The sequence below is a fragment of the Aptenodytes forsteri genome, unplaced genomic scaffold, assembly GCF_000699145.1.
Source record: "Aptenodytes forsteri isolate BGI_AS27 unplaced genomic scaffold, ASM69914v1 Scaffold241, whole genome shotgun sequence".
Lineage (NCBI taxonomy): Eukaryota > Metazoa > Chordata > Aves > Sphenisciformes > Spheniscidae > Aptenodytes > Aptenodytes forsteri.
Window position 1 is genome coordinate 7,275,133 of NW_008795252.1, and position 18,447 is coordinate 7,293,579.

At 40.8% G+C, this 18,447-nt stretch overlaps 1 protein-coding gene across 1 annotated transcript in view; it reads left to right on the forward strand.

Annotated features, from left to right (window-relative positions):
* The window catches only part of SOX5 (SRY-box 5), a 261,446-nt gene that overhangs the window by 227,509 nt on the left and 15,490 nt on the right, over nt 1-18,447 (forward strand). The window contains exons 9-10 of the mRNA XM_019471987.1: nt 465-642; nt 5,573-5,718. Coding sequence (XP_019327532.1) covers nt 465-642; nt 5,573-5,718 — 324 coding nt within the window. The remainder of the gene's footprint in view (nt 1-464; nt 643-5,572; nt 5,719-18,447) is intronic.

Consider the following 18,447-nt stretch of genomic DNA (forward strand, 5'->3'; position numbering starts at 1 on the left):
AAAAAAATAAAGTCCAACAAAAAAAAACATTCACTCAAACACGTTTGCCCAATTTGGGTGGTGGTGGTTGAATATTAAGTGAAAATGCTCTTCAGTTCATATTTAATTCATCCATATCAAGTTTAAAATAAAATAACAATAAAATATAACTGTAAAAATGCTGTTCATTTTCGTCATAGAAGCATATATCTTGTTGATGTGAATAATTTCTTCAGAGACAATTCTTACATACAAAGTGCAAATGGAGGATGTTCTCTGATCATGTCATGCTAATTTTCCAGTTTATCAGTCTTCTCAGTTCTGCACTGAAATGACAAGATGGTATCACATTTGATCTTAATATATATCATACAACCTTTTGGGTTTAGAAGTTCATATGAGCTGAAAACAACTGTCTTTGCTTGGATGGTGTTGTGCCAACAGCAGGTTTTTAATAACTTTCTTTTCTTTTCTGCTTGTCGTAGGATGAAGTGGCCCAGCCTCTGAACCTTTCAGCCAAACCCAAGACATCTGATGGCAAGTCTCCCACATCACCCACCTCTCCTCATATGCCAACTCTGAGAATAAATAGTGGGGCCAGTTCCCTAAAATCCTCCGTGCCAGCAACATTAGCTAGTCCTTCGGCCAGAGCTAACACAATAGGTAAGCTCAGTTTCATTTGTCCCTCCTTATAACGATTAATCGATGTTATTGGAAAGCGGGCATTTATCAGCCAGTGCCACACAGTGGTCTATGAGCTGTCACAGGTTGACCATAGTACTACATTTGTCGATGTCAGTAAAGAAACTCCCACAGACTTACCATTTCAGGAGGAGTATCTTAACTTACAGACTCGGAAAACAAAGACCTGTGTTATTTCAGATACTGCTTTATCAATAAAAGGTAATAAATGCTGTTTGTTTAATGGCATACATTAAAGACAGTGACCTGTCTAATGGCAGGCATTAAAGACCCGTGATATTGTACTATGTCATCTAAAAGTGATGGATAAACTTTAAAAAAAATTCCCTTTTAAGTTAAAAGTCTACATATGCAAATACATCTTTGCAAAATTACAGGTTTAATCCTTAGTCCGCTAAAAAGCTGTGTGGAGCATTATTTTACCTTGGTCTGATAAGCAAAACAATCACCAGGTTCATTCAAAAAAACAAGTTTGATGTTGTATTTTGCAAAAAGTCTTGACTGGCTGTTTCTAACAGTGTTCCTCAAATAGTGTTAATGCTTCCTCCTGTCAAAATTACCTCTTTGCCTAAAGACCATCTAAATAATAACAGTCCTAGTGGTGATTTTACAAGTCTGATGTGTTAAAGGGACTGTTCTTTGTGTGTATAAGTAAAATGTGTACACACCCCATTCTTCATCCTTCTAACTGAAACATTTTTTTCTATAAAGTGATTAAATATAACCTGGATTAAGATTTCAGGATGTAAATCAAGCTCTGTTTAGAGAATTAAGTGAGGTAGATTGTTGTACCTTTGCTTCTGTGTCTTGTTGCTCCTAAAACATCTCCTGCTGGCCACTTTCAGAGATGGCACAAAGAACAAAAGAAACCATAGGTCAAACCTATCAGAAGCTGTTTCTGTGATAATCTCAGTGCTATGTAGTAAAATTTTTCTGTGTCTCTGTGGATCTCTCCCAAGCTGTCTGTAGTCCATATTCTACCTACATAGACACTAGGAAGACCCATAATTATGTCCAAAGTTCAAAACAGATCTAGCTCCCACTGTATTAACTCTCCCACTGTGCATACATGATTATTGCTAATGTTGATGATGGTTATGTATATCAGACAGAGAATATGCTTCTATGCCTTTTAGAAAAGAAAATAACTTTATTTGGTATGACATCTTACAATTACATAAATATTTTGTAAATACCACATTTGTTAATTGTTAATGCATATATTATTATTAGCCCTACACTCTTTAACTGTGGTAGGTAATAATGTATTTAATCTTTAATTTGCTTGGCCCTACTGCTCTCCATGTACAATGCATCAAGTTTCAATTTTTTCACATTAATTTTTTTGTCCCTAATACATTGAGCATCACATTTAGATGTTAGATGTGGAGTCAAGCATCTGACCTGCATCTCAGTGGCAGGACATCTCTGGTTCTCTCCTCTCCAATCTTCTTTCCCTACACACCTGATATTTTTCATAGGTTTGAGACCCCCGCAATTCACTTCTTTTAACAAAATGCAGATTTTGAAACGCTGTACCTGTAATGAGTGATAATGTAATTGGATAAAAGCTGTGAGGATGAATGGAGCTTTAAAGGTCACTCTTGTAAGAAGAATTAATGTGTTATACCATTAATAAACCATGGAAAACTGTGGAGCAAAAGATAACATACTTAAGTTATTGTTAATGACATAGAGTTCACTGCTGTATATCTCTCAGCTACAAATATAGAAAGTGACTTTTTGAGGTTGCTGAGCGGTATCACTGTGCATACTGTATTTATAAGATAAGCAGTCTTTAACTGTGGTACAGGGGCTGGACAGACATAGCCTACTTCTAACAAAGGTCTATCCTTTAATGGAGGACTAGAAGAACGGAAGGCTTGTGAACACTCTGAGTCTTTTCCTGCTAGCTGCTAGGTCAGATCCAACCAAAGTTACAGCAAGTAAAACTCATTACCATGTTACATCCATTTGGTGATCTTAAAAAAGTGCGCATACAATTTCAAGTCACCCTCCAGTAGGAGCTACGCCACAAAAAAATTTTGATAGCATTTTTAGCAGAGGGACTAAGATCCCTAAAAATGGTAGAGAAACCGGATTACTTTTTTATCTTGAGAGATGGATCCCTCCAGGAAGGGTCACTGGGAAGCATGCAGTCATTTGCCAGACAGTTACTTCCACCATTAGAATGATTGGAGCTGTCAATGCAAGGCACAAGTTGTCCGTCCTAGGTGTGCACACCCCACCTTGTTGGGATGCAGCTGAGCGGTCCTTTTTCACTGCCACTAACTTCAAATTAAAGCCATTCTCTGAAAGCAGTTCTTCAGACTGCTAGGTTCCCATGGCATGGAGAAATGCTCATGTATTGTTCAGTTGTCTTTGGAGGACATAAACTTACAGCCTCCTATGATTAAGAGCATAGCTGCCTTCGGACATACAGATACGTAGTCCTTTTCTAGAGCTATCCTTATAGCGTATAAATTATGCTACAGACTGAGACGTCACAAATGTCGTGGCTTCATGTATGACTTCAAATCCAAGCATTTCTTTTTGGGAACAGGCATATGTCCGTGTACTAAAAACAGAAACAACTTCTCTCTGCCCTTTGCCATTATCTTCAACATCTCTGTGCTAGTTTGGCAATCCTTGTAACTAAGTGCATTTTATGTAATGCAATTCCCCTCTCTGTCAATAATTCACCACCTACCCTAAACAACAATAATTTACATTCAACTCGCTTCTATATTAATCATTTCCCTGCACACCAGCATCTTGGCAGCTACTGAAAAACATAAGGAGTGCTTGCTTTTATTCACTGTCATGTGCCAAACTGTCTTAAAGATAGCAGTATTCAGGAAAAGCCAAATAGTCTGGAGAAGGGCATGAATTCCAGTTCCTAGACAAATTCGGCTGTATTACAGATTGAAAGTATTATACCTAGCCTAATCAAGAGCACAACCAGCAGCGATACTACTGTTTGTTTTATTGTTTGTTTGTTTGTTTGCCTCCTTTTTAATTTATTCTGACTACATGCAAGCTTGATCAGTAACAGATGCAAAGTGAGGAAAAAACCAAGCAAGTTGATAAAATGGAGGTAAAAAAAAAATCAGCTGGTAGCACTGTGCTGGTGCAGGTTATATCCTTCCTTATGCTGGGAAAGCTGGAATTACTGGAATTCCATTGGCTGGGAATTACTGAACTGGGTCATTTGATAAAAGCGATGTGGATCAAGTCATTTCATATAAAACTGTCAGGGTTCCTGGGTATTTAGCCAAAAGCTAACTGTTAGTACAATTAACAACAGTCAAACCACACAGAAACTTTTCTTTCTAGTTTTTGCGTGCCAAGGAAGATGGGAATACCAGTCCCGTTCTGTCTGCAGTCTAAAAAAACAACAATAAAAACCCAAACCAAACTAAAATCCTGACAGCAGCACAGCACTGAACTAATCTGACATCAGCTTCTTCCCCTGAAATGTTTTAAGCAGCAAGACAATGTCCTACGTTTTTTGGCAATCAGCGGATCAGATAGAAGAGTCTAGCAATACAACAAGGATGTGTAATCTGACATGATTAGACAAGGCTCTTTAGGAACAGAACATTCATAATTGAGACAAAGAAAGAGTATTAATAACACTTTCCTAACACGGCAGTTAGCCATTTTATATTTCCTTTCTTTAATCTTAGTGTTTTTCAACAAATCATGGGATTTAATAGCGTGTTTTGGCAGATTAGAGGATTTATGGCCCAGATGTTTTTTGTTCTAAAAATGGATTAGGGTGTAAAGTTTGCTGGAATCCATGGAACATGTTGAGGCAAGCCGGTCATTTTGTGTGTGATTAGTGCCTGCCTTCTGTCTCACAGTCCCTCCATCTGTCACAATTCACCAATGGATCTGGTTAGATTTAGCCTCATGTCACAAACAGAAGTCCCTTTTCTGGGCAATTTCATATTACAGATTCATTTTATGCCGTTTTTATGCCCTAGTTAAAAGACAGAAAGAAGTGTATGCGCGCGCGCGCGCGTGGGGATGTGGAGAGGGGGAGGGAGGTTGATATTAGCCTCTCCTTTAATGTTTGAAAAATAGACGGGGGCTTGGAGTCTCCCATCAGTATTCTATCCTACAAATCACATGCAGATCATAATAAGTATAATCTACAGTACGCTAAAGGAAAAAAATGACAAAGTGTCACATTTAAAATTAAATAGTATTAGCTGCGCTGGTGATGCTTGTAACATTTTAAAAGGAAATAATTCAGTGACTACTAAGGCTAAGCCCTAGGCTGTGAATTTGCAGCAAAACAGTGGACATTTGACCTACTATTAGCAGCATGAATAGGAGTGGGAATGTAGGTCCGTGTAGCTGTGGTTTCTTATACATTTCTGAATGACAGGTGGTGGTGGGGAGCATTCAGTGGATGAGGTTTCTCTTCCCAGCCATTATGCATTTCATATCTATAGCAAACCACCGCCACCTGTGGTTTATTTTAATGTATTCACAAGTTTTAAGAAGGGGAAGAATGAAATGGTCTATTTTTAAGAGTTTGGGATTGCTGGCATGATCAAAGCTTCCCCTAACTCTTATCCGGTTACATCCTGCTGCATACAAACCACAGGGCTAACCTCTGCAGCGTCAGGGAAATATTGAAACTAATGGGATCAAATATCAGGACGATGATTTTGGCACTGAGGTTTCTCATGCTTTCTATCCAGGTGGCTCTATCATAACAATAACAGAATTACAAAGCACAGACGGGTTTCTGGGCATTACCTTTTAACTCTTTCTCATTAATAATGATAAACTATTGGTGCATTTCATCGATGAAAGCTAAAGTGTTTTCTTGTAACTTTCTTTTTTTAAGATATCCTTTCTTCTATCACGTCGTCAGGTTATTTAAATGACCACGATGCTGTTACCAAGGCAATCCAGGAGGCCCGACAGATGAAGGAGCAACTTCGGAGGGAACAACAGGTGCTGGATGGGAAGGTGGCCGTTGTGAATAGCCTGGGTCTCAATAACTGCAGGACAGAAAAGGTGAGTTTCCGAGACTCCCTTTGCAAAGGCTCAGAGATTGCATTTCATAGAATCATAGAATCATTAAGGTTGGAAAAGCCCTCTAAGATCATCGAGTCCAACTGTCGCCCCAACACCACCATGCCCACTAAACCATGGTCCTAAGTGCTGCATCTACTCGTCTTTTAAATACTTCCAGGGATGGGGACTCAACCACTTCCCTGGGCAGCCTGGTCCAATGTTTCACCACTCTTTCAGGAAAGAAATTTTTCCTCACGTCCAATCTAAACCTCTCCTGGCGCAACTTGAGGCCATTTCCTCTCGTCCTATCGCTTGTTACTTGGGAGAAGAGACCGACACCCACCTCGCTACAGCCTCCTTTCAGGTCGTTGTAGAGAGCGATGAGGTCTCCCCAGTTTGGCTTTCCCTACAGATGCGTAGGTTCTCCTTTTTCTTCCTCCTTTTTCTTGCTCTATTTTTTTCTTCCCCATTTTTAAACAGAACAGTTGCTTCTTTCAAAAAAAGTGAAAAATAAAATGAAAACCACAACCAAAAGATGACATGAGAGAGAGATCCGGAGACCCTTGGGGGAGAGTGGGGAGGAGGCAGAGATAGTTAAAGCCCTCACGAGAACTTTGGAGGCCACTAATTCTCTGTTCCAGCCTGTCAACGTGTATTATGAGAAGGTGATCTTGGAAATCTCTAGGTCTAAGTGGAAATCTTGCTTTATGGAAATGCTTACGTGTGTTTGTGAGATGAGCTGGATTTGAAAATATTCAAGCTTCTTTAGGAACATAAGCTTTGCTGATACTCAGGCTCAGCTTCTGGGTATTTAGCCTTGTGAGGTTGTCATATATGGTATTTTGTGACCATTGCAATGTAGAACTGTCATGTCACGTTAGATGACTTAACAAAATTGAAAAAATGTAGAATTGACAACACAAACTGCACCAAATATTTGCAGTGAAACTTAGAGGCAGCAGAACGTATGGACCTTACCACCTTCTGCTTTTGAATTGGCCTGTGAAGCTGTGCTATAACAAAATATCGACAAAGTAAATATTCTCTAGTAAAATTTGTATGTACTGTAACCGTCGCATGTGTGAAAGAGGTGGTGATTTGCTGCTTTTCTCTGGAAATACCTGATGTCTTTCCGTGCACTGCCCTGGCTTATGGAGGATAAATAGACCTGCCAGTCCTTGCTGCCACATTTATAGTGAGCTGTCCTTATAATACTGCCACCTAAGATATACATCCGAACTCTTGTGTGCGTCTCAACATCATATGCTTAGCAAGACTTTTTCCTCAATTCCTCTCTTCCCCTGCAATATTTTCTGAGGTGATACAGCCTTCGTCGTGCAGTACAACAAAGATGACCGTTGCTGCATTTGGTGTAAACTGAATTTTATTGAAACCGCTTCTAGTGGCTTTTCGCTGTGAGGCCTTGTGTGAATCACTGAGATAGGCAGATAAATAGAATGAATAAAAATGATCAGCTATTTAGCAGAAACCTGAAAGTCAGTCATCCTAGGAAGCTTGTGAGTCAAACAATATTGTCCAGAATGAGCAGATTGCTAATTTGGATAGCTTTCCATTTTCCCTGTTTTTAGATGGAGTTTGATCAATAAGCTGTGAGAAGCCAGCAGTCTGGGTAATGAATGTTAAATGTACATGTGAGTCTCTCACTACTGTACTCTTTTCGTCAGCCTATCCTGGGTGTAAGTGATGTAGAAATGACTCTCATTTCATGCACTTTCTTGAGAGGAAGGGGAAGGAAAAAAGAGGTCAGTGTAATAGGTATCTGGCAGTACATACAATCTCTCTTAGAAGAATAAGAGCACTGGTATGGGGAGAGAGAAAGAAAGAGAGGGATGGAGCATGTTTACAGCATTTCGCATAGAAGAGTACCAGAAGGGAAAAGGGAAAAGCAGAGTGTCAGATATAAGAAGAAGTGATCACAAGCACAAAGGAATTTATATTCAAATATTTAAGCATTCTTGAAAGGATGCTCGGAGCAGAAATTTCTTTTCTCCGCTCCCCATGTAGAAATGACTTTAACACTCAGCCAGATGCTAATGCAAAGTGACTCAAGCTATTCCTCGCAAGCATAGCTAAATTGCCGTTATTTGTTAAGCGCATTGAATTCAGCTGTGGATACAGCAGTTGGTTGCATTCAGAAAGCATCTGTACCCTTTTTTTTTCTTTTCTTTTTTTTTTTTTTTTTTTTAATCCTCCAAAGCAGAGACAACTCTACCTATCTCCCCCCTCTCCTCCCTTGTGCTGGCTGGGAATTGTCAAGTGACAACCGACCAAATCCTTTTGGACAGGAAGCCTTCATCCTGAGTTCTATATACTTGCAAAGCAGGCCTTGTGGTTGGATCAGGAAGCCCATTAAAAGCACTTTGATGGTATGGAAATTCATCTTCATGAAGCACCCAGGCCCCTAAGCAGCATGCTGTTTAGCTGTGGTTACAGATCAGTCATTCACATCGGAGGGCAGTAATTGTGCTGACGGCTTGTTCGGCAATGGAAGTACATAAAATAATCCCAGGCCCTCCACCATGGCATTGCGAGTTAATCTTCTTTAATACAGATCAGCTGTTGTTCTAACACATGACTTTATGCTGGCTCTAGTGACTCTGCACAGCCTTTTGATTAAGTAACAGGAGTGGAACCATCTGCATTCACTTTATTCTGTTACTTTCCTATTGTTGGGATTCTCCTTACCCCTTCTGTTTTCACTTCTCACCCTCAACCCCAGTTGAAGTTTATTTTCCTCTCTAATTCATGCCTCCTGGTGGTCTTGTGGAGGGCAGAGAGGAGTTCTTTTACAAGGTAGCAGGAAGAAAAAACTGTTCGCTCAATTGAACATTTTTCTAAAGCAACTGTAGGGTTTGGGGTTTTTTATACAATAAATGCCAAAGCTTTATTGGGGCGCACTGATTTATTTTATTTTATTTTATTTTACTTTTAAAGTGGAGACAGGGAAGGACAGAACCGAGTTTGAGCTCTCCTAGACTGTAATGGCATTTGAGTTGCTGGGGTGACCACTTAAGCCACTAAGCACTAGTTAAGAAGTTGCACTTTTTAACTTGTTGTAGGGTCTACTGAGCTGTCTCTTGCATTTGACCCAACAGAGGAAAAGACATAGGCTGTGAAGTTTAAGTACCTGTTCTCCTTTCCCCGTATATGCTCTAGGCCATCCACTGACTAGCCAGCTGTGAAGTTCAGCTCCAGACAAAAACCCCAACTTCTCCAAAGTTTGTGGTTGTTTGATCTAGCACTTTAAAGTTTTCTCTCTTGTTAAGAGCAGGATTTGAGAGGAAGGCAAGTGTTGCCATTTTGAATTGAATTTTATTCTGGTTTTCCCTGTTTTCAGGGGAAAAAAGAAGAAATAGTTGGGAAGGTGGGTTGTGAGAAATAGAGTGCTGCAGTGTTACCACTCAGGGTTTCCCTTCAGAAGCTCATGGTCCCACCGGGGGACTTAGAGGCAGCTCCCTGAACTTCTGGGGCGTTACGTTTGCTCATTGGTTGCTTCCTGACAGCAAGATTTTGAGGTGGGGGGTGGAATTAAAAGAGGGTTAGCCTAATGTAGCCATGTGTCCGTGGGCATACTTGTAATTAGAAATGTACATTATGTCTATGGTTACGTACAGAAGAAAGATCACTCTCCTACCTGTAGAGTGATCTCAATCTTTATAGGCAACAAACACCCGTCTGGGGCTATCCCCAATTTTCCTCCCTTCTTTGCCGCAGTGGCTAGTGTAGTTGTAGTGACCTATGGTTCTCTGAGACCTGATGAGTTTTTTGTTGCATGAATTGCTGTCACAGCCTACCAGTGAAGGTAGGTTCTATGCAGTTCTGAACCTGTATGTTAAGACTCTTGGTAGGGATTTATCTGCCAGGGCTGGCCGGGCAGGCTCAGGACTGGAAATCACCTTTGTGAGTCTCTGTGGAAGCTCTTGCGGCTTTTCTCCACACATGTGCATGACCCGTTATCTGGCTCGTGTTCCCAGACGGATTGATCCCTGCGGACAGCCAGACCTGCCAGCTGTAAGGCAGTAGTCCGACAGGAATTTTGTGGAATTGGAGAGATGCTGTATAAAAGGAGTCATAAATGAGAAAAGATTTAAAAAAATAGCTAGGATGATTTGGGTGAGTCACTTTATGGGCATCCAACTTGGACCATCTTGAGGGATTTGATTTTCAGAGGATTACAGTAAAAACTATGAGCATCATGATGAACATGGATTTTACTAAAACCTATTTTAATTGCAAATGCAATAAAACATATTTTTACATTACTTTTCTTGGAAACATTTCTGTGTATAAATGAGAAGTGTGTGTATATGTTTTTCTGGTTTCTTGGAAACCCAGGAGCATAGTTTTATTTGTAATTGTCATCCACAGTTAATTATAGCTTGATATGTACTATACATAAACAATGTCACCTTTTATACATGTAGCTTAGAGCGCAGATTGTCGTCTAGTGCAAACACCGCAGCGGGCAACATCAGCAAGTGGACTCCGGTCTATTTGTTCGGCCCCAAAACTGCCCGTTCCTCTGCAAAGGAGATGCACACAAACACAAAGAGCCAGCATGTGTGTGCATGCATACAAGCCTACAGTGCGCTCTTTCAGAGATGCACAGCACAAACATGCACTGAGCTAGCCAGTGATTTTCTGACTATAGTCAGACTCTCAAACATTTGTGTATGTACCCTGGTAACTCTAAAGAAGGAGGAAGGGGGCACACAAGCAGGTATTTGAGCGTGTGTCTGTGTACACTGGTACAAACGCAGGTACTGGTTTCCGAATGCTGGTGCCTGCTGCTAAAGGCTGGGACAGTTGTGTGTGTGTACACAGCCACACAAGCATTTCAGACGTGTACAGACGCAGTCACACTTGTAGCGTGCTCTGAGGTGAGTGCACCCGAATACGTATACCTCCTGTGCTGAAGTGTTTCTTAACCTGTGATACAAGTTCTCCCTGTTACCGCTTGGAGTGCGTCCTTTTAAAAGGCTCCGACATGCACTTGTCTGCTGGGCTGTAACTAAAGAGCTATTTGTAACAATATTTATTCCGGCATTGTAAGCAGGAGCCTATTTATTACTCATGCTTATGGAACACCGGGTTCAGGATGCCTTTCCTCCCCATTCCCACCCACCCCTCCTCCCACCATCCTCCGCACTCCCACCCCCACCTCTCCCTCTTCCCCTTAAGAGAGTGCCAAACATGAAATGACAGTGACCAATGTTGATTTAATGTGGATGTTTAATAATTAAAAAAGTGTGTCAGTTCCAGCGTTAGTTACAAATGGCAGTAAGTATATCGGGTGGCAGCCCTGAAATAATTTTACATCCATCATTCCTTCCTGATGCCTCACTGGCTGCCTGATGGATGGGGATAGCAGAGTTAACTCTTAAGAAACTGCTGTGATCTGCTGAGCTGAAATGAATTCTGTCCCTGCTCTCCCCTCGGGGAGGAGGAGAATATTAAGAATCTCAAACCCGCAGATCCTGCTGTCTTTGAGAAATAAAACACTGGAGCTCACTTTACTAAAGGCATAAGGAGGAGCTGGTTTAACACATGGGATTTAAATTTTTCTTCCAGTAGAGAATTTTACTTCAATAACTTTTTTTTTCTTTCCCTAATGGTTACATTTGAACCAGAAAGTCAAGAAAAAAATGGAGGAGAGAAGAGCAGGGAGAAGGGTTGGTAAAACAGAGCCTGACCCCATGCTTGCTGCAGACACTGACAGTCCATGGGTCAGACTGGAGTGAATAAGTTATAATGATTGAAACTGGGCAGAACAGGACCTGGCGCAAGCTGCGCTTCCCAAACAGGAGAAACCCACTGGAAATAAGTCCAGAGGTGCAGTACTAACATCATAAACCAAATCGCTTTGTAAGAGTTAAAACCTGCCCGTTTTCATAATTTCCCTAGTATTTTACTGGAAAAATACTTTAGCATTCCCAGTGACTAGCAGAGGCTGTATTACCCACAGACATTACATACACACACATTTATCCCTGCAAGTTCAGCAGACTGCTAATATATATGTCCTGTAATTTGTAGCCCACTCTATTCCTCACTGGCCTGTAAAACACTAGGAAAGATGATCAGTGTAATATTTTTTTTCTCTTCTTGCGGTGTGAGCAGAGATCCTTCTGTTTGGAATAATTGTTATACAATGTGGGGACCAGAGAGTATCTTGCAGGCAATGGACTGTTACAGTCCCACAACACAAAAGTTAACATATTATCCTTACAACTGTACGTCGCCTTCTTATTACCCTTTTCCCTACCCTCTTCCTAATTTTGTCTTACTGAGGTTCTTTGCCAGCAGAAATGCTTGTATGCGGGTTGCAGTCCTCTTTGTTAATGCTATCAACACAGAGCAGACAGTTTTCAAAAAGCATGACAAGAAGGCGAGCAGGTATTATGTCATCACCCATCCATCACCCTGTATGTCAGCCTTTCAGTAAGTCCAATCAGCAGGCTCAACAGAATCGTTCATGTTCGAGGAGTCCTCTATTCAACAGAGCTACTGTACCCATTGTCATTTCTCCTGAAACTTTTCTCAAATTTAATTAAGAACACATGTCAAGTTTGCACACTGCAAAGATCAAAATTGTTTTTGCCCAGTGCTGGTAACTAAGCATTAAACATTTTGATTTGCTTCAGCGGAAAGTTTATTCCTTTTTCCTTTTCCTCCCCCCCGCCTCATTTTTTTTGCCATTTGCTTTGTGGAGCTTGTGTATATTTATATTTACAGCCTCTGCATTTAATGGCCACATGCCTTATTTTCACAGATGGCCAGTGGAAGGCTTCCCCTCCCCCCTTTTCTTTTAGTAAAGCCTGCCTTTGGTTTTGCTACTTTTGTCACAGTGCCACTACTCTCAGTTAGCAAGTGCCTACGCATGGGAGGGAGACATTCTGCAATGAGGATTTTTTTTATTCCCCCAAGGACTTCAGAGCTTTATTTTAAAATGCCTTTTTTTTTTCCTGATTGGCCATCATCTATTAAATGCCCAGATACATTTTTCAGAGAAAAATTAAGTGTGTATGTGTGTGTGTCTGTAGGGATGCATGGGCAGGGTTAGCTAATAAAAAATGAAACATACACAGGGAGGGACAAATTCTGCCCACGAATGTGTGCATGAAACTCCCATTGAAGTCAAGAAGAGCAGGCAAAGAGGCAAGGGAAGAACGCTGGATCCTTGCAGGTGCTGAAGTCTGAATGGGAATTTAAGTCTTCGTTCACTCCAAGGGGCAGAGATTGGAAACATTCACAGGCTAGTGTGGATCAGGGAGGACTGCAGCTGTTTATACCTTAGTGGAAATTTTATTAAGCCCAATAAAGATGGATCAACTTCCTCCTGAAAAAAATCATACAGTTGATTTGGAGTTCTTGTTATGTCTTTTGAGCTTTTTGAGTCTTTGGGTTTAAGTTCTAAGCTGTGCCCTAGAGCCATAAGAGCTAATTACTTCCTGAGATTTTATATTATTTTTACACAATCGCATGCCTCCAATAGCTAGGGCTTTCAGCCCATTCATGGGAACCAGCGTCAGTGCAGTACCTCTCTTCAGTGTAATGGAGGCTGAGCCTGATTCTTCTGTGAATTGTGTCCACTTAGTCTACTGGGGGATCAGCCTGTCCTGTTCTGCCCGTCCTAGTATGCAGGTCTTCACTTAGCGGTGTGGCAAACAGCCACTACTATGTTTTGGGGGTGCAGAACTTCACTTTTAATTGGATTGATGCTGATGCTGGGGAGTAGACAAGCTAAGCCTTACTGCATGGCTGGGAAAATCTTGTGGTTTCTTTCTTAGGAGATAGCCTAGATAGCATATCAACTTCTTCATTAGGGCTAGAAGAAATGTAAGCAAAGGTACAGCAGCCTTCCTGATTTTAATACCTTCTAGGGAAAACCGGAAAAGAGTAGTCGATGTATCTGTAATGCTGCTGTGCAGTTGAGAGACCCATTGTTTAATAAACAATTGCCAGGAAAGCAGAGACTGTGTTCTTGCTTTCTCTTTACATGCGTGTAGACTCTCTTTCCCAGGATATCCTGCGTGGGTTGTGATTTTCATCGTTTCATTTTTGGTGTACCATCTCTCTTCCTCAATTAACCCTTCCTTACCTTGCTGACCAGTTGTAGCAGCTATTTCTGACTTGCTGTGAAATCCTTCATTAAAATTTACACGGCAGATTTCATCCAGAGATCTCAAAACTCTTCACAATGGTGTGAAAATGCCACGATCTCCATCCTGCTTAGTTGGAGAAACTAAGGTGCAGCGACTGAACAATTCACGCAAAGTTACAGAGCATGTCAGCCCAGAAAGCAGTCTAGATGAGAAACTGGGTCATGCAACTCTCAACCTATTTGCAGTCAGCAGATTACAGCTGGATCTGGTTGAGGTCGATGCCTATGCCTGCACTGTAGAAACTTTTGTAGGAAGGAAGCAATGTCTCATCATTCTGCTTTGCTTTTGCTTTCCTTTTTATTTCTTCTTTAAAGTAATGGGCTGGGCCAGCCCTACCTGCGTTTTGATTTAAAAATCCTGACTTACGCTATCTGTCAGAGCTCATAACCAAAGAAAAGGAGCACCTCAGTGTCCTCATTTCCTGCAGAATTGCTACTTCCCATCAGTTTTTTTCCAAGTCGATATATTTTACTGAGGAAGTCATTCTTGCTCGAATAAAGAAATTAAAAAAAAAAAATCTTAGGGACCTGAACCCTGCCAAGTTACTGAGGATTTTCCTCTTTTTATTTCAGTGGACTCTGTGTTGTCTTCCGTGCTTTGAAAGGTACTGACTTGAGAGCCCTTAGAAACCAAAGACCTATGTCCACAATGTACAGCAAAGAAAATGACTGTACAAATTTCAGCAAATTCTCCCTGTGACTGGGTGTCTGCTCCTGAGAGGAGAGTAGTTAAATGTCTGGGCCTACTTGATCCATCTGATTTTTTCCCTATAACACCTCTTAGGGTGCCTCTCTACTGAGTCCATATAGCACTTTGCATAGATTACAAATCAAATGCAATGATTTCCAGGCAGTATTGAACTAATCTGGATTTGAATATATACTGTAAACCAAAAGATGTGGTTCCTTTACCAAGTGATGTAGCCCCGATTAAGACTGAATGTAATAATTCTGAAAGAAGTACCATAAAATCAGGAAAAGCCACAAATAAAGAATGTTATTTTATTTTCTTGCTTCTAATGCTGTTTTTAGGTTCTGTGGGTGGATTATTTCATGAAAAAGATCTCAGATAAGCAAGACTGAAAGAGCTGAGGGGGTGGTAAATGCATTGTTTCTTCATACTCAACTTTGATGCAAGAACAACAACAAAAAAATCTCCCAAATGATAAATTGCTGTGACATTATAAATAATCTTTCATCTTCTTTGGTGGTCCACAGAGTTTATATAATTGGAAGGCTAAAACCCTTCTTTGTTGTTTCTTCCCTTTTCATTAGTACAGTAGAAGACTATAAAATTGTGCAGCCAGAAGGGTTTTAACAATTACTGAGTCAACATTTGAAAGTCTCACTCTATTTTATCATTTCATGCATGTGCTTTTTATGAATTTTACAGCCCTGCAAGCGTTACTTAAGCAAGGTCCATTGTAAAGGATCTGTAACTGCTCTTATTTTTATTTTATTTTGCTTTCCCTAGTAATTTGTGCCATCAGCAAGAGTCACAGTTCCTCACTCACAAAGAAATTATAAGCTTGGGTTTATAATTTTTAGGTAAGATTCAGGGGTGCTAGTTTCAGTTCCTAAAACTACCGGTCTTACTAAGAAACCTTTGGCAAGTCACTTAATATGTGAGTCAGTTTCCCATCTGGTAAACAGAGTTAATAATACTGCCTTTCTTTGTGAAATTTTGTGGCTAAATTCACTCCTGAGTGCAAAACACTTGGGCAATGTGATCTGTTACACAGAAGAACCTAAATCTAAATAGAAGATCCCTCAGAAAAGAGCCAGAAATTCTCTTACAGCAGTTATAGGTGTAACATGATCTGGACTGTAACATGGTTTGGACTGAGACATAGTGTGCACAGTACCTATTTCGAAGTACCATGGCATTAATACGCAGGAGTAGAGCCTGGACTGCGAATAATTCATCATGTGCAAACCTCTGGGCACACCTCTCACTACTGCCAGTGGTTCCTCTAAGTTCTTCCAGCTCTCTGTCATCCGTAATGCCTACCTACCTCATGTTTTCCACATCTTGAGAGACTGTGGATGAAGATTTTATAACACAAGCTATTCTGATGTTTATTATTGCAAGAGGCAGAGGAATTTTACAGAAAGATTACTTTTACAAAATCTTCACTCATGTCAGATGTAGGATAAGACTCTTCACCTTTTTCGAGAGCTAAGGAAAATCTCATAATGTTGAATGGATAACACCTGGCACCACCAGTGTGTCTGATAATTAAAGATGTTTTTCTGTCATAAACAGAAGTGAACTTTCATTACGGGATCATAGTCTAGCAGCTAATCTGCCTAGTACTTCAAGATTTGGTGCACATTGACCAAGGTATGTGTCTGAATGGTTGATATTTACTGGGGCTTGCTGAGAGAAGACTTCTGCCTCAGCACCACAAAGCACATTAGATGGTGTCACAGGCCCTGCTCAACAATCTAAGATAAAAATGAGCTTATCAAAACTCAATCTATTTGAAAATACCACCTTTAGAGTTCAGATGTGGGAATTTTTCCCACAGAGCAGGATGGTAAATAGCTGGACAAACTGCACTTGGAGAGGGAGGGGGGAAATGGGACACTAAAAAGGACAATAACAGGCAACCATCTGTTTCTTTTTACGTATTGACACTGAAGGGAACAAAGGTGGCAGGCACTCTGTCCATCAGTGTCTTTGTAATTCTTAGGTGCAAGAACTGATGAGCGAGTTTCTCCTTGCAGTCCATACGTAACCTTGTTTGGCTCTCTCCAGCTACTCTGCAAACGAATTTTTTTTGCCTGGCCTTTCAGTTCACTTGGAATAAAAAAAGCAGGAATGCGAAGAGATGTGCCTGAACACTCCTCCTCTGGTGTTCTACACTGGCTGTATCTCTGCAGGCATCAAACTGAGAGGAAAAATATTCATATCGGGGGAAATGGGGGTAGGGTTAGGGGAGTAGAAAAGTGAAGAGTGGACTGCTTCAGTAAAACTGCTAACCTTGAATTATGCAATTGGAAAAACAGCTCTTGCCAAAATACAATTCTAACGGAGTTCAGAGTACTGTCAGTGTTTGCCAAATACCCCAGCCAAAAGGATGTCTCGAAGAGGGGGAGGAGGGATCCGCTGCCATATGCCCAGCATTCACAGTATTCTGGTAGAACTGTGGAGTCCTTCAGGAGCAGAGGCGTGCGCATGGTCTCAGGTGCACCCTGAGCATTGGTACCACGATCCAGCACAAGACAGGAGCAGCAAGGTCAGAGGGGAGTAGGCAAATATATCAGAATGTCTTTATTTCTCAAACCTTCCAAGGTTTTGCTTCACATTTGTATAGTAGTGGGAGGAGTTCTGGCAAACATTATCAGGCTGTTCTACATATGTTTTGACTCTTCCTGGTTTATGTTTCTTCTATGAAAGAGACTGCAACCAAGTTCTTGTCATTTTTAGATCAATGTTTTGTTAAACTATGACAGCTATCCATGACAGACAGCCAAGTAACTTTTGCAGCTGACCACAAAACTGAGTCTGACTTGCGGTGCTTAGTCATTTTTTATATATTTTTTTTCTACATGACACATTCCATGTGTGCATGTGTTTTTCATTGTTCTTTTAAATATAATTAGAACATTGCTAGGAGCTGTGGTACAAATCAATCTTCTCCAGCAGATTACTTTCTTTGATTAATAAAGTTTTAGAAACTTCTCATCACATTGTGCCTATTGATGAAACCTCTCTGGTTATACTGTGAACAATTGGGCTATTGTGGGATTGATTGCTCTCTACAGTATTATCTTCTCTGGTTTGCCCATTATAATTTTAAATGATCCACATAACAGAGCTCTCACTGCCCCTAAGGAGAGACTCTCCTACAATCCAATGGAAATGACCATTAGGATAGTTTTTCCCAACCTCTGCCGAAGTTCTTCGCAGAGGAAAAAGATGTTTGTAAGATGCCTTTCAGCCTTCTGGGGCATGATCCAAAATTCAGAAATTTAGAAGAGAAGGAATCACTTCATCTTTAGCAAGAGGTCCCTATGTTTCTCCTCCTGCAAGAGCAGAAGCGTTCCTTCCCATTTGTTTCTCTGCTTTATGCAGTCTGATTTTTAGCAGGTCTCACAACAAGACTTTGCAGCGCTTCCCTGGGTCTGGACCAGCCTTGCCTGTTCTTCCTGGCAGTATTGGTTCTAGGCTGCAATTGATGCCACACGTGCATTGTGCATAGGATGAATAGCATTTTATACCTTTGGGGTGTGGGGCAAATCTGAAACGAAGGGATTATCACTCTGGTTATTTTCTTGTAGCTTTAAAAACCTGAAAGCATGTACAATTCCATTAGCTGAACTTTCTTCCCCATTTCTTTCTCTGCCCAGCAAGACAATTGGATGTAGAGCTTGATATAATGATAAAATAAGCTTAAGGCATAGTCCAGCGTAGTGTGCAGGAATGTGCCACTGCCTCCTGAATTGTAGTGCTGTATCACAACTACTTTATTAAAGTGTGCTGCTGAACCCAACATGCGTGTACTCCACCTGTTATCACTGGATGGTACCACAGCTTG